We start from the raw sequence: 23,467 nt of genomic DNA, 5'->3' as shown, positions 1-23,467 counted from the left end.
GCAAAAACCTGAAAAACCCAGTGGGACAAAACAGGAAATTCCTTCCTGACCCCTAGCATGATTCCCCTTATGGGTTAGCAAGCACCTACATACTGTTATGAATCAGGCAGTGACTGAAAATTCTAATCCTATGCTGTCTACACCTCTTCATGCTTTTATGAGGAAGGGTAGGAGGGTGGGTGTTCTGCTCTATCCTCCTAAGCAGTTTGAGAAGAGATCTTGGCTTGCTACCTGTGACTTTTTAAACTCTTCCCCCACCCATTTATCTACCTTTACATGAACAACATCACCTTCTTCTTTCTAACAAACTTCCCACCTTCCTAGTCCCATCACCCCCTGCATGGTATTTACCCCATGACAATATTGCTGTGACTGTGATGCCTTTGATATACCAAATGTCTGAAACTGCAGTTCCTCTCGTACTGAGCAGGATTACTATCGCAACAGCACATCATCAGTAGGGTAAAACTAACTTGTCTCACAACGGTCTAACCCCAGCTCACATTCCCTATTAGTGGTTGAACAATCCAATGCTTGCTGAATTCTGCTTCACAATGATAGGAAGAGCTGACATGGAATGCTTGGCCACCACAAGCCAGTTATTGCTATAGCAATTTTTCTGACACCTCCTGCTTAAAATCCAAAAAGCCAGAAGGATCGCGAGGCCCCTACTTTCATGGTCTGTATTCATGCTGAAAATCAAGATTAAATGAGCTTTTGCCCTTCTGCTCCATGGGAGGTTTCTGTCCTCCCTGAGCTCGCTTTAGGACAGGGGTTCCCAAAGTGTGTGCCATGGTACCCTGAGGAGCCACGGCTTCCTCACAGGGGTGCCACAAACTAGCAGAACTGGCATAAAGTATACATATGTAAGAGACTACAGGAAGAAAATACAAAGAAAACTCTTCAAGAATGTTATTTCAAAGTCCCAACATAGATTATATATTTAAAAAAAAACGCATTAAGACTCTCCCACTACTTTGGTAATTGCTACAGAACAACAAACGGGAATTAATGTGAATGGGGATTGGCTATAACTAAGGAAGTAGTGAGTGGTACTGTTTTAGAGTCTGTGCACAAAGATGACAGCCAGTGGAGCCAGAAAACACATAACGGCTCAAATCTATTTTATACCTTTTTGCTGTGATGGTCTGAAGTCAGTTAATGTTCCCCATACAAAGCTGCAGTACCAGCAACTTACTGTATCTGTCCAATCTGAATTTTGAAGTATAATGGCTGCCTCTAAGTGTGTAAAGCTTACCGGGGCCCTGACCCAGGAGCTGCTGAAATCTGTGGACAATGTCCTGTTTGACTGTGATGGTGTACTATGGCATGTGGACTCGGCCATCGCTGGGGTGTCAGAGGTCGTTAAACTGTTAAGGAAGAAAAACAAGTGGGTATTTTTCATGACAAATAACAACACTAAGACTCAGGAGCTATACGCACAAACGTTATGTAAAATGGGGTTTGAGACCATGAAGGAGGAGGTGTTTGGCAACGCATACTGTACCACATTGCACCTCAAGCAGGTCACCTGCCTTAATGGTGGGAAAGTTTACTTGATTGGTGGAAAAGCACTGAGTGAAGAATTGGCCAAGGCTGGCATCTCATATGTTGGTCCTGACCCTGTCTTTGGTGCAATGAGCGATTGGGGTTCTGTTCCTTTGGATCCAGATGTGAAGTCCATTGTTGTGGGCTTCAGTGAACATTTCAGTTACCTTAAACTAACCAAAGTCCTGTGTTACCTGAAGCAGCGGTCCCCAACCACTGGGCCACGGACCAGTACCGGGCTGTGGAGCACTTGGAACTCTGCTGTCAGTTAAGTGAATGCCTGTATGAATGTGTGTCTGTCTGTCTGCGTGTGTGAGTGAATGCGTGCATGAAAGCAAAAGAGAGATATTGGGAGAATGAGAGCGATGTGTGAGTGAATGCAGGAATGAATGAAGAAGTGGCTGTGTGTGTGTGTGTGTGTGTGTGTGTGTGTGTGTGTGTGTGTGTGTGAGATCGGGAGAGTGAGAGCAGTATGTGAATGAATGCAGGTATGAATGAGGAAGTGACTGTGTGTGTGTGTGTGTGTGTGTGTGTGTGTGTGTGTGTGTGTGTGTGTCTGTGTGTGTGTGACAGGGGGAGAGAGTGAAGAGTGAGAGTTATCCCCAGCAGCAGCAACAATGAAGTCTGTGTAAGTCTGGACCATACCACTGGACACATGCCTGTCATCCTCTTAGATCAAAAAATCTGGACAAAGCCAAAAATAGTGGGGATACAAAGGCACAAAATAGGGACACTTTTAAGTACTGCTCTCATAAACTTAGAAGGTTGATAGAAATGCAGGTTTTGCTTTAGCATGAATTTTCTGAAGGGTATGAAGTATGAAACTCAACTGTCTGTCATTATTTTCTGACTTCAACCTCAATGATCTGCCAGTGATTTGCCAGAAATGTAACACTTTTATGAGAAAAAGACCAAAAATATGAGGCAAAAATCTGGACATTCTGCAAAAATCTATACAGTTGAGAGGTATGCTGGACAGAGCCAAATAATAGGGACAGATTTTAAATATTGCTCTTATAAACTTAAAGTTAATAAGGTTGGCATTAGGTTTGCTTACCTCTCAACCATAGTAGATTGTTATGCTGTTAAGCAGAATGTACACTTTTTTTGGTAATTGTCTTTTTATTGTACTTTTCAGCTTTTCTCCCCAGGTCTCCTAGTCCAGTCGGGCACCCTTGTTAAACAACTGTCAAATAAATAAATAAATGAAATATGCACTTTATGTGTGTCACGGGGGTGGGGGCGCCTTGGAAAAACCTGGATTCAGCAGGTGAGACAAGAATCAAAAATGTTTGGGAAACACTGCCTTAGGACATCTGCGTTACTCTGACAGGTGTACCACCCCAGTCAAACTCCCCACCTGACACTGTTCCCGGAGCTGTGCCTGTGATCCCTTGACACACTCTCAAAACAGCTGTAAAATGTACTTATTTGAAAGGGAAACTTAATGAGCAAATATTGCACTGATTATATGAAATTTCATACTCAATTGTTTTAGTTTAAAAGAGGACTAGTTGTGAGGCGTCATGTTTTAGTCAGCATACCTCTCAACTGTACAGATTTTCACAGAATGTCCAGATATTTGCCTCAAATATTTAGTCTGTTCCTTATAAAATATGTGGTCTTCTGTCAAATCATGGAGGATTGAAGTCACTAAATAATGAACAAATAATTAGAGCATGCAAAATGACTGCTCAAAAGTGAAGCTATGACACTTAAAATGTTAGACATAGCAGTATATGTGATAGTAAAAGCTGAAAGATGCATTATATTTACAGGAGTCTCTGAAGATGCCCTATATTGTAAAGGGAGAAAGCGCTTAGTACTTTTTGTTGGTCCTATGCTGTTTCATTAAAGGCTTCATGTGTGGTCTATCCTGGCTCAGTTCATCTTTACTGGTCAACTATATTCTTGTTGTTTTAATCTTAGGAACTAATAGTTGCTTCTGTTCCTCTAGACAGCAGTTTTCTAGTATCATGGTTACCCACACATTTATTTACAGATTGCAGATGTAGTTGCCTTTTGAGTATTGGGCTAAGTTAGTTTTAATAATCACATGGAACAGATGTTTTATTAGTTTTTCCTCATGATATACATTGTTCTATAAAAGCTCTTTAAGTTTTTGTTTCAATATTTTGGGTTCATTTAGTTATCATACGTCTTGTGGCATTGAGTTCTAAACTTCCAGGCCATTGGAGAAATTTTGCTGAAGGATTTTTCTCCTGTTGTAAGGTGGACTTTGGGCCTTAGGAGTCTTTGGGCCTGTTCTTTCTCTTGCAATCCATTGGTTTAATGAATATCTTTGTTATGAGAGAAAGGCAGTAAATATTCAGTAATGTAAGTCTTAGTGAGTTCGTCATCAGTGCAGTCCTTGCTGTTACTGATAGTTGTTTTATTTAATGTTATGCAGTAGTATTTTTATTATAGAATGGTGAAATAAACACTGTATTTTGCTCTTGGTTGTTTGTGTAGCAACTGCATTTTATGAGAAGAGTACAGTAGTAATAGTGAGGAAGTATTTTAGGGGTTCCTATTATTTCCTCAAAGAGGTGTTCTATCGAACACCTTTATTGAATTTTAAACCGTGAAATTTGAAAACATTGAACGTCCACATAAGCGATTTCTTTCCTTGGGAAAGAAATCCCTTGGCCATCCTCGTCAGTTTGCCATTTTCTCCACTGCTGGTATATTTAGTTAGGGGTGTGTGGGGGCATAGCCCCCCATGTTGTAGGATGTGGGGGCGAAGCCCCCCACTTTGTAGTGTTTGTGGTTATTTGTTGGTGCTTGTAGGGCAAGCAATTTCTTTCCAGCGGAGGTTCGATATTTTGAAAGTCTGCGGTTTTAGAGTCGATGAAGAGACGTTTGATTGAACACCTCGTCGAGGAAATAATATAGACCCTATTTTAGACTGGGATTTTGGTTCATCTAGCTAGTATATGTATACCTTATTTGATATATTGTTTGTGTAGAGAATTGTTCTGTGTGGGCAGATAAGGTTAGATGATAACTGAATAGTAAGCCAAAGGTACTTCTGTTGTGGTGCTATATATAGGCTTGTTTTTGGTGGATCTGCTCTGCTTATTGTTAGGGTGTTAGTTTTTTTATCAGGTTCCAAACAGAATGCTTTGTCTAAGGTTTCTGTATGGGAATAAGAAAAAATATTCTCATGCATGCCACTGACTGAAATTTACTAGCATAAGATGAGGACTTTAGGTCATCTGGTTTCAAATGCTACTTAATTAGAATATCCGTAGAGATAATGATGAGCTGCTTTCAATTTATCCACCTTCAGCGTAGTTTGAAGTAATTTTGTGGCATTCCTGCAGTCTTTAGGTGAATTCTTGGATTTCAGGAATATTACGGTATCTGTATGCATTGTTGGATTAAGTGCTGGGATGTCTTAGAAAATGTTATTAAAGATAAAACAATAGCAGACCATGGAGTGGACCTGTGGTATACCAGCTGCAAGAGTTCCTAGGTATGAGGAATTTTGCTGCATTTTCAACGTGTATTTATTTTATTTATTTATTTTACATTTGTTGACTGGGCTAGTCCAATTGGACATATGTCCATTTTCAGTAGAGGCCCGGGGAGAAAAGCTCCACAAAACACAGTGTTATTTATATTAAGTGACATTTTACAAATGCAGGTACATTACAGATTTTTGCCAGTCTTTACATTTCATTGCATTTCTGCTTACAGAATCATAGTACATATAAGATATGGTTAGTCATACAAAGATATCTCTAATAACATTAGTTTAAATATAAAAGCACACTCTCTTTATAGTTAACAGAAAAGTAACTAGCTTATACAGGTATGGTGATTAGTACCCAGAGATAAGTGAGGTAGTTAGGGTTAGCACAAAGGCATAACCAATGTGATTTAAGGTATGGTTGCAGTTTGCAAATTACTACTACACATTTCTAAAAAAAAGTCTGGCAAAGTCCTTAAGAGTAAGTCACTGTGCAAATGGGCAGAATACTGTGGGAATTCCTTCAAGCAGATAAAGGAAATGATCTTGTCAGTTGATGTGCTTACCGCTTTGAGCCTTCTCTGTAATGATGTGATTCTTCATTATACAGAATCAGTGCTGTTTGACTACATGAACTCAATAGAACTGATGCACTTGCTTTAAAGTTACTTACCAAAGCTAAATGAAACTATTTTCAGACAGAAGCCCTAATCCTCAACTGGGGAGTAAAGGAATACTTGCACAAAAAGGTTTATATTGGGTTTGGATTGATAGGTTCTGCAAAACTGAGCCCAGGAAAACATAATCCCTGTTGACTACAGTTTTCAGCAATGGTCCCCTTATGATACTGAATGCAAAGGAAAAAAAAGTAACATTGTGACACTGAGGGATGATCATGTCTACCATATGAAAGGTCCAAGGAGCTGGCAATCATGAATCCACTGAATGAATACTTCACGTCATGTGTTTAGCAGTTACCAGTGATGATTGCTGCTATAAAGAGAGAGACCAGAAATGATCCATTCCTGCCATAAGAGTATGACTTAATAATAAAAAGAGCCAAGATGCGAATCTTGAGTCAAGAGGTAACTGTTCCTGAGTCAAGGAACTTTATTGATAACTGTAACAAAGCTATATCCCAGAAAAATGAAAACTATACATGTGGAGAATCTAGAGATTAGAACGGTAATGTCCCTGCCCAAAATTTCATATGATAGCCTGGCATTAGTAGGGAGATAGGACATAGCCAGAAGCTGGTCTGAATGTCAAATGGTCTAAAATGTATCTTTGAAGACCTCTTACTTCTTTGGCGATGGCTATCTGTACCATGGAATTTTATCTATATTTACTTTGTAGGTCCATACTTGTACTCGGGGTTTCAAACTGAGTATTTGCTTACTCATACTACCTGAAGTCATTTATATAGAATCAACAGTTTTAGAGATGGCAGCATCAGTATTAAGATCCATGTTTGCCTGGCATGCTTACCTAAGCAAATTATTTAATTTATTGATTCATCCTTTGTTAACTGCATTAGCCCACTAGGCTAGCAGCCCCTTTTCTGAGGAGACTCAAGGTAATATTTTTACTACTCGAGGAAATTTGGCCAGAACTTCGGGGAACTTCCCCCACTCATAATGAGAGTGCTTGTTCTGTTCCTAATGCAGTGGTGGCTGGGAGAACAGCACTCAAGGAGCTACAAGATGGCAGATAGCACAGAGGTGTTTGAAACTCTACAAGTTTCTGAGGAGCTGTTTCAGCAGAATGTGTTTGTTTCATTGAAAGCAAATGTTCAAAACAATGATAGATGTGTTATTACAACCCCCCAGTCAGGAGGATTACAGCATGATAGTTTAGGTGACTTGTTTCAGAGTAAGACATAGAGTGGAAAAGATGTTTTATGGGGTGACATTATAGACAAGAATTAGTCAGAGGAATCGGAAGCTATTTTGAAAGAGGATTGCCAGACAAAGAAATCATATGCTGGGACTGTTAAAGAATCTGCAGGGAAAGCGATGAGAGATGAACAGAGGAAAGGAAATATCAACAATTAAAGGAAATTCATGGTGAGAATTCAGAACAAAGAAGAAAAAGAAATGGACAGGTATGACATTTGGGATAATTTAATGGTTCTATTGGGAGTGAAGGTTCAGGAGGTAAGAGCTTTTACTCTTATTCATAATGAAATATTTTCTGACATTATTTTTGAGACTTTTTCTGAAAAGTCTTTTGCGGTAGTATTTGAAGGAAAGGAACTGTAATCCAAAGAATTCTTATGTGGTTAAAGCATTTAATAGAGAAGCAAAAAAGAAAATACATATTCAGTTTCGAACTGAAGATGAAAAAGAGACTTTAAAGAGACATTTAAGCAAAGTTTGTGAAGAAGTTATGGACATTAGCTAAGTCTGTTATAACAGAGGATTATGGACATGGGATGGGACTGTCGTATTCTACTGAAATTGGAAAAAGAAAAAATGTTTATATTTTTGTATGATAAATGTAAAGGGTAACAGGTGTGTAAAATATTGGTGACAACAGAAAATGTTTTTTTTTTCCTATGGAAAATATGATCATTTGATAAGTAACTGTGATAAGAGGAAAATTATATATTTGTGACAAAACAAGTCATGATGCAACACAAATGTGAAACTGTAAAAAAAAAAAAATGGGCATTTATGGATGGCATTCATGGCTGGATTGTAATCTAGAGATAAAGACTGAAGAAGAAGAAAACAAAAGTGAGGAAGTATACAAAGGGAATAAACAGTCCCAATAAAAGATAAAGAAGGGGAGTAAAAATAAAGATAAGGGTAAAGAGAACAATGAAAGAAAGGATAACACAGAAGATGGTTCTGAAATAAGTTATGAGGAATCTATAAACTGGAAAACAGTAAAAAGAGAGACAGAAAAAGAAAGGTTAAAGGGATAAGTGTAAAAGAGAAAAAGAAAGAAAATGGATAACACAAATGTGATAAATACTTCAGATTTACACAGTGTCTGGTAAACTACAACATAGGTAAAATGGCAACTTTAGAGGGCTTTCAGTAAACCTAAATAGTACCAAAAATATAAGTAGAAGAAAAGGCATCCTAAATTTGGTGTAGTAAATGTGTTGTTAATGTAATACTATTGGAAGATGTAAGATTTTTGACACCAGAAGAGAGATTGCAGTATGGAAGGAAATAATAGTGTGGAACCTAGGAAACCCAGGAAAGGAACTATGTTCAAGCATACTTGTACTTTGTACAGGGTCAGCGAAAATATACTGAACATAACACTGGCAGCAATGCGTAGATTAACTGTTGTAAAACTCAGATGGCATAATCTGGTATAAAGAATTATATGACTATGTTACAAGTAAAAAGGGAATCATATAATTTTATATTATGTAGTAATTAATTTGAATATAATTTTAATGGGAGATTTTAATTGTGATTTGAAAGAAAAAAAAAAGGAGAGAGGAAATGACATTAAGAACATTTTTGAAGTTATAAAATGAGGCAATTTAAAGATCTGGAATAACAATTTGTGGACATACAGTCAAGGTATATATAAGATGGAAATAGATTATTTTATTAAATCACAACGTTTAAATATAGCTAAGGGAGAGACCCTTGTAACAGGCTTTTCAGATCGCTCAGTCATATGGATAAAAATACAAGAAGATGAGTATATCAAATTGGGAAAATAAATATTCATTTTCAATGCTGTTTCAATGAATGTGAGTTTCAAGGCTAGAGAAGCTTACTGCTTATACCAAGTCTGTTTTCATTGTGAGACTGTATTGTTTTGTTTAGTAAATTGCTATCAGTATTTGTGCTATAAAATTTGAAATAAAAGTTTTAAATATCTCTAATCATTGTAGAAGTAAAGAAGAAAACAGTCTGTGCACTGCCAGGTTTAAACAGTGCTTATGGTAACTGGGGAGAAATAGCCACGTAATGTGACTCTGGAATAGCTGGGGGGGGGGGCTGCATTGGGCACAGCCCTGATCTATTACCCTTCTTAGGGCCCCATTTGACCATGATCCAGCTCTGTCTCAAGCAGATGGGACTTCGGTTTAATTTCTCATCTGAAGGACAGTCAACTTAGGAGTGCATCACCTTCCCCCCTAATGGACAGCAATCCATTCACCTGGAGTGGGAAAAGAACCCACAACCTTTTAGCCTTCCAACATCTAAGAAGAGTGTGATACCTATTGTGCCACTGACATACCAGTAATGGTTCACAGTTCATATCAGGAGAAAACTGGTATTGAGCAGTTTATATCAATACTTCATTATCCAGTTTCAAATAGGCTGGATGAAAGTTTTTTATATATTTTAAAATAAGCTGTTAACTCAGTGAGCCTTGATTTCAAGCCTGCACAGCATAAGATAGATAATTTCAAAGTCAAAGTAAACTTTATTGTCATTTAGATCTGCACATAGTGCAGTTAAACAAAATTATGTTGCTTCATTCCCAGTGCAAGAAACATATATACATACATACATACATACGTAGAGTTACTATTTAGAAAACATTGGAAAGAGACTTACAGACATATATATAAAAGTGTACCATTTAGGGTATTGCACAAGTAGATATTGCACAAACTTGAATTTTCACATTGACAGGTACCTGTGAAACAAAAATATTGCATAGAATATCGCACATTCGGATTTCAGGACAGATGAAGATTTGAATATTGCACTAAAGTATAAATGGACATGAGAGTATTTCATTTACTGGATTAGACAAGAGAATATTTAGTTAACTGGTTGAAAGAGCAGAATGGCATCCCTGTTGTTAGAGTTCAGCAAGCTGGTGGATAAAGGAAAAAGCTTCTTTTGCATTTGGATGCCTTACATTGCATGCTGCAGTCACTTTTAGCTGAGAAAAGGTAGGAGAACATACCACAAGCAGGGTCAGTATAGTCATTTATCATCTTTCTAGCTTATCCAGTACATCGAGATTTGTGTAAGTCATCCCAGGATGCCAGTGGAGAGACCATGATTCTTTCCACTGCTGTTACTACTCACTGGAGATCCTTGTGATCTGAGGCATTACAGCTCCAGTACCATACAATAATGTTGTTTGACAGTACACTCTCAATGGTTCCTCTATAGAAGGCTTGGAGGATGGATTGTGACAAGTTTGCTTTCCTCAGTTTCCATAGGAAGTGCAAACATTGCTGCACAGTATGGTTGGTGTGCACTGACCAAGACAAGTCATCTGATATGTGTATAGCCAGGAAATTAGTGCTGTTGACTCTTTCTCCTGCTACTCTCTTGATTTCCAGAGGTTGATGTGCTCCCTGAGACCTCCTAATGTCCACAATCAGTTCCTTGGTCTTGCTGACATTCAATGTCAGATTGTTGCTGTCACACCAGCCTAGCAGATGTTCCACTTCACTCTTGTATGCTGTTTCCATGTCTTTCCTGACAAGACCTATAACTGTGGTGTCATCTGCAAACTTGATAATTCTGTTGGATTCATATCTGGCTACACAGCCATGTGTAAGCAAGGCGAATAGTAGAGGACTCCGGACACAGCCCTGTGGTGCACCCAGGTCAGAGTTATGCTTTTAGAGCTATTATTTCCCACACATGCCTTTTGGGGTCTGTCTGTGAGAAAGTCTAGTATCCAATTGCACAAGGGGGTGTTGATGCCCATTTGGATTAGTTTCATCACTGGGTTCTGGGGGATGACAGTATTAAAGGCGGAACTGAAGTCGATGAATAACATCCTACAAACACTCTGTGGCCCAAGCCTGGAACAAACTTCCCCTTGACATACGCTCAATCTCTCACACCCCACTATTTAAAAAGAAACTTAAGACACATTTACTCAACTCCAGAATCTGTCCCTGCTATGACCCTACATAGTTCTCGCCTCCCCCATGTTGGAATCACTCTCAGTTGATCCTTCTCACAGTCTGCACTCTGCCTCACTAGTTCTGTTACATAGTATTTTCTTGGAAAAAAAAATGTTGCTGTCATTTAACTGTTGTTAGTGTTGTTTTCTATTGTTTACTACTGTAATACTAGTTTTATTTCTATTGTTTGCTGTGCTTGTCTACTACTGTAATGTTTTATTGTACTATCTGGAGCTTTTCTCCTTGGGTCTCCACTGAAAATGGGACAAAATCCCAGTTGGACTAACCCGGTTAACAAATGTTAATAAATAAATAAATCCTGACATAACAGTCTTTATTTTCCAAGTGAGTCAAGGTTTCATGAAGTGCGAAAGAGATGCCATCTGTTGTGCAGCGATTTGACCTGTAGGCAAACTGCAATATATCTACTGTTGCAGGTATGCTTGCTGAGATGTGGTCCTTGATCTGCTGCTTGAAGCACTTCATTACTGTAAATCTTAGGGCAATAATCATTCAGACTTGCTGGTTGTGGTTTCTTGGGTAAGGGGATTATTAAAGCATCTCGGTACTATGGTTAATCACAGTGATGTATTGAAAATGTCTATGAGTACCAATGCCAGCTGTGCAGCGCAGGCCCTGGGAACCATGCCCATAATGTTATCTGGACCAGCTACTTTCCTTGGATTAACTCATCTCAAAGTTTTTAGTACATCAGCTGTGCTAAGGTATAGCATTTCCTCTTACTAACTGACAGGTAGTTTATTTGTCACAGTTTTGTTGTCTGCATTGAACCTGCTGAAGAAGTTGTCTAATTCGTGTAAGAATTCTGTACTATCATCACACTGGGCAGATGCAGGTTTGTAGTCAGTTATGGCTTGTATGCCTTTCCATTGATGTCTAGAGTCCCTTTGGTCATTAAAGTGACCCTGAATTTTTTTTCCATAGGTTATCTTTGTCTCTTTTATGTCTTTGTTTAGGTTTGGTCTGGATACCCTTAGGGCATCCTTGTCTTTAGAGCTGAATGCTGCATTATGTGCCTTTATAAGCTCATACACCTCACTGGACAGCCATGGTTTTTGGTTTGCAAGTATGGTGATGTCTTTGATAATTGAATACACCAAAAAATGATCCAACGCGTCACTGAAGGCTAAAACACACAGGTTTATTTCAAATAAACGTTAAGCGCTTTTCGTCGCTCAATGTTTGAGCGACTTCTTCAGACAAACAAATCCTTAATTGATAAGATATTTATACATTCACGTCACTAAAGTAATTATCAATGAGTGTCAATTAACAAGTTAATTATTTTTAAAAAAACAGTAAGTAAAAAAACAGTAAGTAAAAAAATAGTAAATAAAAAACACTCAACTTGCAGCAGCAATTAACCAATATGTATACAGAAGTGTTCTATGTTTGTATACGATGGAAAGTATATATACATATAGTAAATGAATTAAATTAAAATTTAGAAAAACACTTATTTGTTCATAAATCTTGATCAAACCTATTTGCGTCAATTCTGAATTCATTTGCAAGTAAAACAAGCCAACAAAAAATAAAAGTTAATTTGAAGTGTAATACGGAATACTGAAATACAGTTTGACCAAGTCAGTTGTTCATCTAAATACGGCTGACTCTAAGTGTAAATCTAAAACAAGCTTGTATATAGTAACTATGACTATATGAAATAAATCTTGATCAAACCTATTTGCATCAATTCTGAATTCGTTTACAAATAAAACAAGCCAACAAGACATAAAAAGTTAATTTAAAGTGTAATACGGAATACTAAAATACAGTCAGACCAAGTCAGTTGCTCAGCTAAATCAGACTGACTCTGAGTGTAAATCTAAAACCAGCTTGTATATAGTAACTAAAACTATATGAAAGTAATAGTTAAACTAAAACCTTTGTGGTTTGAAAATGTTGTTCAAAACTGAATATAAAGACAAGTAGTAGTTATGTGTCATGATTGTAAAAGTAAAACACTTGTTGAAAGCAATAAAAGTGAACCTAAAATGTAAACTGCTTGATATGCATATAAAGTATACCCTTATAAATATAAACATAAATATATGTGGTGAATTAATGAAAAAATGTGTGTATATAAATATGTATGTAAATAAATAAGTATGTGTAGATATGTATAAATAATGTTTAATAAATATATTGAATGTATAAAATAAATGTATGAATAAGTAGATATGTGAGTAAATATACAAGAGTTGCCAAAACTGTAATGTGTGTATATTTATATGTGTACTTCATAGATTTGATATATAAATAAAGTGTATGTTATTGTAATATTTTTTTGTTGTTTTTTATTTGTAATTATTTATCCTAAAATATAAATAAATATAAAATAAATATGCGTATCAATTAAGGATTTGAATGTCTGAAGAAGTCGCTCAAACATTGAGCGACGAAAAGCGCTTAACGTTTACTTGAAATAAACCTGTGTGTTTTAGCCTTCAGTGACGCGTTGGATCATTTTTTGGTGTATCCAGTTTGTTTAAAGTACTCAGTTTGTCTTCCATGTCTTTGATAATTGTCAAATCATCCACACATTTTAAGATGCAGGCCATAACAGATTTTGTATATTCTTCCAGGCCTATTTGATGATTCATTGTGGCTGCCTCCCTGAACATCGACCAGTCCGTGCTCTTGAAGCAGTCTTGCAGTGCTGTGACCGCACCCTCAGGCCATAACCTTATTTGCTTCCTTGATGGTTTGCCTGATTTTAGCAGTTTTTCACTTTGCTACTTAGTTTAGCCTCCATCTTATAAGGCAGGTTATCTTTTTTTCACTGTGTTACCTAGGTTATTCTTTGTTAGAAATGTATAACTTTGGCCTTGCTTAAACTAGATGCATATAGACAAGTACACAGCAAACAGTTTCAGCCAATAAGTGAGAGGACATTAAGATATTGTACAACAGACTAGCAGGTGTTAACTGGAGATTACTGTGTTGATAACTGGCATCTCGACCAAATTATAAAGGCCTGGGACTCTGTTATATACTGTTCATGTGAGATATGGTTGACAGACAAGTGATACTGACCATCAAAGAAGTCGTCAACAACCACAAGGTCTGGAGCCATGAGCTAGGTGATTTCGATTTAATAAACTACCTAATGAGCAAGGATAGATGTGGTGACAGCTCAGCAGCAAACCCTAGTCAGAATAGATAATAATCCTCCCCCCTAGAATGAGCAGTCTGTAGCCATACTCCAAGACTGATGTCTGACCAAATCCTTAACCAAAGAAGGACTGTTAAGCAAAAGTGTTCCCAGAGGGAAATAAATGAACACTGTCAGACCCTATAAGGTCTGGCTCATCAGCTCTTTGATTAAAAAAGGATAGATAATTGAGTGTTTTGTGCAGCACTGAGTGATCAGGGTGCTGGTGCATTCCCAGTAGTTGACATCGGGTCTATATTATAACAACAAAAGTTTTAAATTGTGAACACTCTAAATATCGAAAATAATGGACCTCGAACTCGCTATTGTGTGGGGCTGCTCCCCCCATACCCCCCACTAAATATCTATATACCAACTCCGAGAAAACACTACAGTGAGGAAAGGGCAAATATTCCGATCTTCACTGTACTGCGATCTCACAAAAAGCATTTTGAGGTCCGGCATTTTCAATATTTAGAGTGTTCACAATTTTAAACTTTCATTGTTATACTATAGACACATTGACATCGAGAATCGCTGATGCAGGTCACAACTCTGAGCCCATTAATGTAACTAGTATGCTCTCTGCAACAATCCACTCAGAGGCTAAATTTATGAAGCAGATGAATATATACACAATTGTAAAATTACAAGTTCTGCTGAAATGAGTATTAAAAAGTATCTTAATAATTAGCACTACTAAGCAAGATATTTATTCTGCACACTGCCATTTACAGGAAGAAAAAAGTAGTACTAAGTGCGGTAACTTACCATTATAATATCTGGGATTCAAGGGCTTTGGTTCAGAAGTTATAATGTCACCTCCAAGCTGGATATAATCTGTATCTTAGAGGCCTACAATGAAACATACAGTATGGGGCAAGAACCTTCTACTGATCTGAAAAATGCAAATGGAAGTGCATGCCTAGTGCTAACATTTTTTTTTTCTTAGTTAAAATGAAAGAGGAGGAATGAAAGAGGGCATGCATGTTGAATCTAATGTGGAACTGCATGTATCTCAGCTCTGACTCTTGACTATTAATTACTTATTGGCAGCATGACATAATGTTTTTCAAATGCACATCTATTCCTTCCTCATATATTACTTTTGACATGTTACACCCTAGTAACAGAGTACAAGAGCATTTAAGCCAGTTGGAATGATGTACAGCAGGCAGTTAGTAGAGAATTACTCTTTTTTGATTATTTTCAAAGGTGTAATAATATTCTGTGTCATTATTCATCTCCGAATTTAATACTGGTAATATCAAATTCAAAAATTAACTAATGAACTGCTTGCACTGATGAGGATTTCAGTGGCAGCAAGTTGTGAAGAGATCAAACTCATTCACTGCACTCTCTCTCTCAATGTGTGTGATCTACAGTCATATTAAGATAAGTTGAAAGGCAAAATCCTTCTAAGGTAACCAGGGTCTGCCTTGTGGCACTGTTCCAGCATGCCATGCCTAGTGTGGCAAAATCCTTCTAAGGTAAAAAGGGTCTGCCTTGCGGCACTGTTCCAGCATGCCATGCCCAGTAAAACAAAATCCTTCTAAGGTAACCAGGGTCTGCCTTGTGGCATTGTTCCAGCATGTCACACCTAGTATGCCTCCCATGGGAGGTGCCCATACCAAATCAGTTGGCTTTTCCCAGCATGGAGATGCAGTGACTATACATTGCTGATCTCTTCACTGTATCACAGAGAATAAACGCAACTGTCTTACAAAGAAATCTTAATTCTGCCACTTGTGTCCATCGTATCATTCTGTTTGTCACTATCCAAACCTCAAAACCATGGGTGAGAAGGAGGACATAAAATGACCAGCGAATTAAGTGCTTTATGTTATGACTTTGCTTTCACAGTCCTATGCAGTGGGTATGATGCCTGCAGAACTGCCAGTGCTGTACCCATCCGCTGGTCAGCCTGCCAGGCCACTGTTCCTTCACTTGTGAACAGGATCAAAAGATATCCCCACTCCTACTTACTTCTCACTCATCTCTGGAGGACAGTCTACTCTGTTCTGAGGTGAGAACCATGATTTCTGATATGGAAGTTGTGATTTTCATCTCATCTCCTTCACAATTAGCAGGAGATCACTCTGGTGCATGCTTGAAGTCACAGTGATTTGAGGCTAATATGACAACATCATCTGCAAAAAAACTACATGCCCTCCTGATCATAGCTGCACCTTGATATTCTGTTCATGAAAATCAGAACTAGAAGAGAAGACAAAAACAATCCTTGACAGAGTTTTACTTCCAGCTTGAACTTATTCAAGTTAACACTGAGAATGTGAGCACAACACTAGCTCTCTACAAATGTGGGGATTAAATGACTTGCAGCATGAAGCAGTGTCATTGAGTCCTGTACTATTGTAACATTTTCCACAAAGCATTACAGGGTATTAGGTAAACAGTCACATGCTTGCATCATCTCCACAAAACACATGTACTATCTGTGTATTGACAAAGAGCTGATCTACTATTCCACGGCCAGAATAAAATCTGCATTGATCCTTCTTATTCAAAGGCTCAACCACTGGATGAAATATCCTTTTTAGTACTCTGAATGTGCATTCTCAGTGAGGCTGAGAAATTTGGTCCATCTATAAATAGAATGCCTCCTTCTGTCCCCTTTTTAAAAATATTCAGTAAAAACTGCAAGAATGACCCTCTCAAGTACGAGTCTTCACTGTGTAATACCTTAAACCTCCTGTAATGGTGGCCCATGGAATATTTGCAAAAGCCCTTTAAAAACAGAGAGCACTACCCCAGTCTCAGTTGGAATTATTATTGTGTCCTTCACACAAAACTGACCAGTAATGAAACTTCTCACTGTTGAAATTTCAAATGTAATTACTCTGCTCTTCAAAGCAATGCCAGGCTTATTTGCAAATTCTGCATGTTTGCCTCACGTCATGTCGTAGAGATTGTAAGTACTTAATATGCAATGAATATTCTGTGTTCATTATTTTATGTATATGAATGTACATTTACTGGATGCAGAACTGGTTTTATGACTCAGTCTGTTTGCTGGAGGTACAGGATTTATTTTCTCATGTGAGATTATAAGGAGAAGCCAAAGAGTTTACAAGCATTAGTGATGAATCTATGCCTTGTCATTGCCTGCTTTTTCATGAGATCATTCTGTTTTGTCTTGAAGGCTGGCTCTGAGGTGGTAGTTTCTAGAGTCATTGAAAGCCAATTGCATGAGATAATATCCTTTCTGAATGGTTAAGATTAAGCAGAGAGACAACACCTGGATAGTCTGGAAATAGGAGCCAGCGAGTAATCAATTGCATGACTCTTCTTTATCTTATGGAAAAGGAACCAAGATTGCCACTAACAGTACAAAAGTATTATACCTAAGATGAAAACAAACCCCATTTCTACTCAAAGCCAAAGCAAATCTGGAAGGAAATCAAATAATGTGTAAGACAACTTAACAGCACCTCTGCTTTCATTAAGTCTTCTACCATTACATTACATTTTGATGAGAATAACAGACAGTTCCTTCTGTCCTCTTTACAGATAAATTCTCGTCTTTCACATTTACTTTCCAAACTCATGACATGGCCTGTTTTGCAACTACCTTTCACTTCTCTGTCACAGCAGTTAAGCAAAGCAAATTGCTGTTACTCAAATTTAACTCTACAGGTTCCAACTTCATCAAACTTCATCCTATATTCCTCAGACTTGTAGCAGAAAAAATATGCAAACTACTCAGTCACATATTTATTCTTTCTATGACCACTGGACTTGTCTACTCTGCATTTAAGCACTCTGTCATTATTCCATTGAAGAATGATCATCTCCTACCAACCCAAAGGACTACCATCCTGTATCCAGTCTATGCCCCATTACCGAGACATTTGAGAAATTACTGTATGAACAGCTATTCAAATGAGTGAGTGGTTTGCTTTGTTATCAACAACATAGCTTTTGTAATGCTTTCCGCACTACAACTACCTTTGTTACTGCTACTGATGCCTCACATAATCTAAATGAAGGACTTAGTACAAGTGGGGTCATCTTTGAAATGACTGTGACATTTAAGACAATTAATCGCACCATCCTACTGAACAAACTGACAAAGCTTAGCTTTGGTGGTAATGTACTTGTGTATTTCCAAAATTACCAAAAAGTTAGAATCTGTCATATATACTCAGATAACTGCTTTTCTACTAACTCTACCCTAATACTGGCATGCCTCAGGGTTCTGTATTTAGGCACCCTATTATCTTCCCCTTTTATCAATGACCTTTCACTGAAACATATCATTTATAATGATGACGTTCTACTGTTTGACTCTAACCATTCATGTAATACCCTACAAGCCAAACTACATGCTAACGTCATCGAAATCTGTTTCAAATAAGCTATTTGTTATTCCCCAAAAAAAATGTTATGCTCATCTCAACACCAGGCAACTTATCCTAATTGCAACATTTGACACTAATATATCATCATTCCTAATATGACAGAACAGAAATATCTTGGACGTATTCCCTTGCCTACGCTTTACATCACACACTGACAAAATTACACATTCCCCATATCGAGGACTTAGATAGCCATATTCTTAAACTTGACCAGAGTTTGCCCCTACAATGCTTCCACACAGTCCACAGCATATACAAACAGGCCAGCCAAAGGATAAAGAATCTTCTCTTTTACCTGCTTCCTGAAATAATCTGTGAAAAGAAGTATGAAATCAAAAACCTGGCAGCTTTTAAAACTGCATTAAAAGACTACCTTCAAAGGAAGTAATTTGTACCTGCTTATTTGATACTGAATGACTGTCAGTTTGGCATCCTTACTTGAAATGTATGCTTTACACATGGAGTTGTTGAACTCAACCAAGAAATAAATATTGTAGAAATATGAAGATATTTCATATGCTGTAATGCTTTATTTTATTTATTTATTTATTAAATAAATACATAAGTAAATATTGTAGAAATATAAAGATATTTCATATGCTGTAATATTTTATTTTATTTATTTATTAAATAAATAAATAAATAAATAAATAAATACATATTGTAGAAATATGTAGATATTTCGTATGCTGTAATACTTTCTACAGTATTATTGTGTTACTACCTTTCTTCTTTTATCAGTATTGTTAACAATACTTTGTACTGACACTACTAAATTGTATATCATCTGCACTCTGAGCCCAGGTCATGACAGAAAAGGTTCAGTAGACCAGCTCTCCTACCCAGTTAACAAATGAAACAAATAAATAAATAAATCTTTACTCCTGAGGATCTACCAAAATATGTAAATATTTTCTCCAAATCCTCCAATTTAAGCCAGTGCTTAATTATGAGAGTTTAACTCCTTAAAGTGATCCTTACCACAAAAGTGTCTCTCACATTCTTTTACATGAGACTGTTTTCATCCATTAATAAGAAACTTAATCATGAACTACGCAGTCATAACTTGCCCTTGTCATGCATCTCATCATCCTTTGGACCACTTTAGACATATTATGAGGACTTCATCACTGAAGATTGCATCTAAACCAGATGCTCACTATCTGTTGCCCATCTTATGGACTATACCTCAGAGGTATTGTTAATCTGAGGTTTTTGGCAGTTGAGGTAGAAACTCTGTTGGGATCTACGTTGAGTATAATTTACATTGCATTCACAGAACTGATTTCTAAGGCAATGCATTCTAAGGACATCTAGCGGTGGCTTCATCCTTGATACAAGGACTGAGGTGCACAATAATCCTTGCCTTCAGATCCGTCTTTAGATTGGTGTTTTCCATTTTGGACCTTGCCTTCCTCCCAGCAGTAGGAATAATGATAGCTTTAAAGTCAGTTATGGCACACAGCATGTTGCACCTTTTACTTCTGAGTGTCATTACACATTTTTCTAAACACTTACCAACAACTGTAGAGCCCTTTTGACACCCCTTACCTTGTTCTTGCTGCTTACTGTTGCCCAGGTTTAGGCTTATGTTTGCTGTGCTTTTGGTCATAACCGCTGAAACAAGTATTAATCAATGGACCATACACGGAGTCTCAGGTGGCACCAAAGAATGTTTAATGTGTTTTCATTAATATGCATTTAATCATTGCAACCTGAGTCCTAACTATTGTTTTTGAAAATGTTCCACTATGAGGAAATGCCATAACTTTATATGTGGACATTCGGATGATTATTGCAATCTTTCTGGTCACATCCCCAAAGTAAAAAAAAGGAATATAAGGTCACAGCTAATAATATAACACACACATCTGAATTCTGGAGTAATAAAGAAAGCAAGGAAATGATCAGCAGCAAAACTTCAAATGAATTTTATTTATTATTTATTATTTCAGCTTGATGACCAGAGAAGTCCATTGGGACTAGAAGAGCCTGTTTTCAGTGGAGGCCCAGGGAGAAAAGCTACAGTAAAAAATAAATTACAAAACACAAATATATATTACATATATATCTATATTACAATTTAACTTAAAGCATGCCGTGTATATCTGTTCAAAGTACTAAACAAGAAGAAAAAAGGACAAAGTAATGGTCAGAGTTTGTGACCAGATGCCTGGTAGAGAATTATAAGTGTTGTACTTTATAGTTCAATAACACAGGTGCAGAACACATGGACATACATATAAATGTATGTACAGTCATTTATTTGTTTGATCTCTGATAACCGCTTAACCTTATTAGGGGTCACAGAGGAGCTGAAGCCTTTTTTGGCATTCAGAGGATTTGGATTGCTATCAGGAGGCAGGGTTTTATTGCTTTAAATGCCCCTACGACTTATATAAGTTAAACTAAACGTCCAGTACAAGTATGTATATTAGAACATTTACATGATATTAAAAATGTAGCACAAGACAACCCAGTAGCTGTTCACGTTAAAGAATATCAAGCTTCTGATAAAGAATTGTTGAAATATTTTGCAATTTTCAAATTAATAATCTGGAGTTGTATTACAAAGTGTCAGAAGTTTTATTACAGAAAGAAGCCTGGTTTGTTTTTAGTTGTGGTAATTTAAATCAAAATTGACTAAATAATTAATTATTAATGAAGTACTTATTAATTTGATTGAGTCATTGTATTAGCTGTTTTTGATCTCAGCAGAAATGTACTATAAACTGAATTTTAATGATTGTTTGAATGTTTGTAAAGCAAGTAATGCCAAGGTACTAGTTCATGAATGTATTAAGTTTGAAAAATTTCCAACAGTGTGAGATAGCGCAGTAGATGTTTTTTAAGATGGCTATTTATTTATTTGGATTTGGTTATGAGGAAGGTCCATCTGGGTTAGGGAAACCCCTTTTTAGTGGTGGCCTGGTGAGAAATGTTATAGCAGACCTTGTGAGAGTACAAACATTATCTGAAGTGTAGCGATTACAGATTCAGCATAGAATAGGTGTTTAGCTGTGTGTGTGTGTGTGTGTGTGTGTGTGTGTGTGTGTGTGTGTGTGTGTGTGTGTGTGTGTATGTATGCGAATAGCAGCAGTTATCAAAGAAGGAAAAGGTAAAAAATGGGGTCTGGTTGCAGTGAAGAGGGAAGTAGTTAGGGGTACACCAGCTGTAGAAGAGTAGGAATAGGAGTACAAGATGAGGAAGAGTACAAATTACATTTTTTGTTTATTTTTGGTCCATGTTTCAAACTGACTGCTTCTTCAAACTATTTTGGCTTATTCTCATCAGATTCTTAGGAAAGCAAAATGGGATACTTAACCATTGAAATGCCCTTTCAGGGTGCTGTTAGCTTCAGAAGCAAAGGAACAGCTGCATCTTGATTTTTTTAAAAAGCAAAAAGAAAGTCAGAATGCTATTTTTCTGCTACAACATTTAGAAAAGTCTGAACATTTCATTTTTTTATGTAGAAATGCATAGTCTTTTTAGGACATTTCCAACAGCAAGGATACATACAGTTATGATTTTATGTTTTTGGCAGCTTATAGCAGTACTTTAGTTTTAAACTGAAGGTTTGAAAATCTTTCAGTTTGTCAATATCTAATGACCATTCTAAACTTAATTTAACCCTTTCAATGAATGATGTTATTTCTGTGATGATTTTTTATTTTTTTTTGTTACATTTTTAGGACAAGACAGTTGAATGTTTACTAAACATGGAATGAGCTAATAGCCTTAAAGGAAAAAAAAACAGTGTCATGAATGTGTGGCCATCAGGCTACACTTGTCATTTTTTTATTATTTGTTGTAGTAGGTAAGAAAAACTCAATTGTGATTATCTGTTTGTCAACCACAATACATGCTGTATGTATTACATGTGTTGTGAATGGAATGGCACAAAAGTAAACAGTTTAATGGCTGCATAGGTCTACTGCTGGAAGAATTATATCTTTAAAACTGCAGATTTTTGCCTAAATTCTTAGGAAAATGTCAGATGACATTCATATACTAACAGTTTAGTTGGTTATATTAAGTATAAAGGCACCGTTAATTTGTTTGGTTTGTAGTATACTGACCAGCAGATATAGTACAACATACACAGAGACTAGATGGCATAATGGCTAAGGTCCTCGCCTCCCATGTACAAGGTATAAAGTTTGATCCTGAAGTCTGGCTAATACCTGAATGGAGTTTACATGTTTCTCCTGTGACTTTGTGGGGATCCTTTCACCTTCCAAAAACATGCTGTGTATTTCCATCTCAAACTCACCAAGAATAGAGTTGAGGGTAGCAGCACAGACTCTAGATGGTGCCTTATGGGAGAAGAAGTACAGACCAACCACCCTGGGTATGATGCGCAGTATTTTATATATGGGAGAATACACATCACAGACTATGTGCCATATGGCAGGGTGAGACACTTGATGGTGTAATAATTGGCTCTCAGTGACTTGGTCTTGTTGACTAATGTCACCAAAAAATGGGGCATGGGTATTTGCAGGTGATAAGTGGGTTGAGGATCTGGCCTCCTCTGATCTACTACAGGGACCCATGCTACTGGTGGGAGGGGAGTATATGTTCCTGTTAGCACAGTGTGTGCCCACCATAATGCCCAGCAACCCTTGATCAATAAGCTACTGACCGGCCAGTGTCCGGTTGCGTAACTTGGGTTACCTGGGATAGCAATGTTGCGTGAAACCTGGATGTAAAACCAATCAACCTGCCAATCATGAGCTAAGGATTGCTGCACTCAACGTAGGTTCACTGACAGGATACAGCTTAGAAGTGGATTACATGATGGTTAGGAGGAGGATGGACATCTGATTTAGTCAGGAGACAAGATGGAATGACAGCGAGGCAAAGTCACTTGGCATGGGATCCAGAGTCTACTACTCAGGAAGTGGATGGACTAGAAATGGTGTGGGAATTTTGGTAAGACAGAGGCCTCAGAAGACAGCGAGAAATGCAATCCGACACCAGTGTAAAGATAGAGTGCATTCAGATAGAAGTTCTAGGACCTACAA

General features: G+C 37.3%; 1 protein-coding gene across 1 annotated transcript in view; it reads left to right on the top strand.

Annotated features, from left to right (window-relative positions):
* The first annotated feature begins 1,229 nt into the window (after positions 1-1,229).
* Positions 1,230-23,467, top strand: part of LOC122810624 (glycerol-3-phosphate phosphatase-like) — a 40,862-nt gene continuing 18,624 nt past the window's right edge. Inside the window, exon 1 of the mRNA XM_044082200.1 lies at positions 1,230-1,779. Coding sequence (XP_043938135.1) covers positions 1,230-1,779 — 550 coding nt within the window. The remainder of the gene's footprint in view (positions 1,780-23,467) is intronic.

Source organism: Protopterus annectens, chromosome 9.part0 (assembly GCF_019279795.1).
Source record: "Protopterus annectens isolate FY-2018-M chromosome 9.part0, PAN1.0, whole genome shotgun sequence".
NCBI classification, from domain to species: Eukaryota; Metazoa; Chordata; order Ceratodontiformes; family Protopteridae; genus Protopterus; species Protopterus annectens.
Note: the sequence above shows the minus strand (reverse complement) of the source record. Positions and strands in the feature narration are given on the sequence as shown.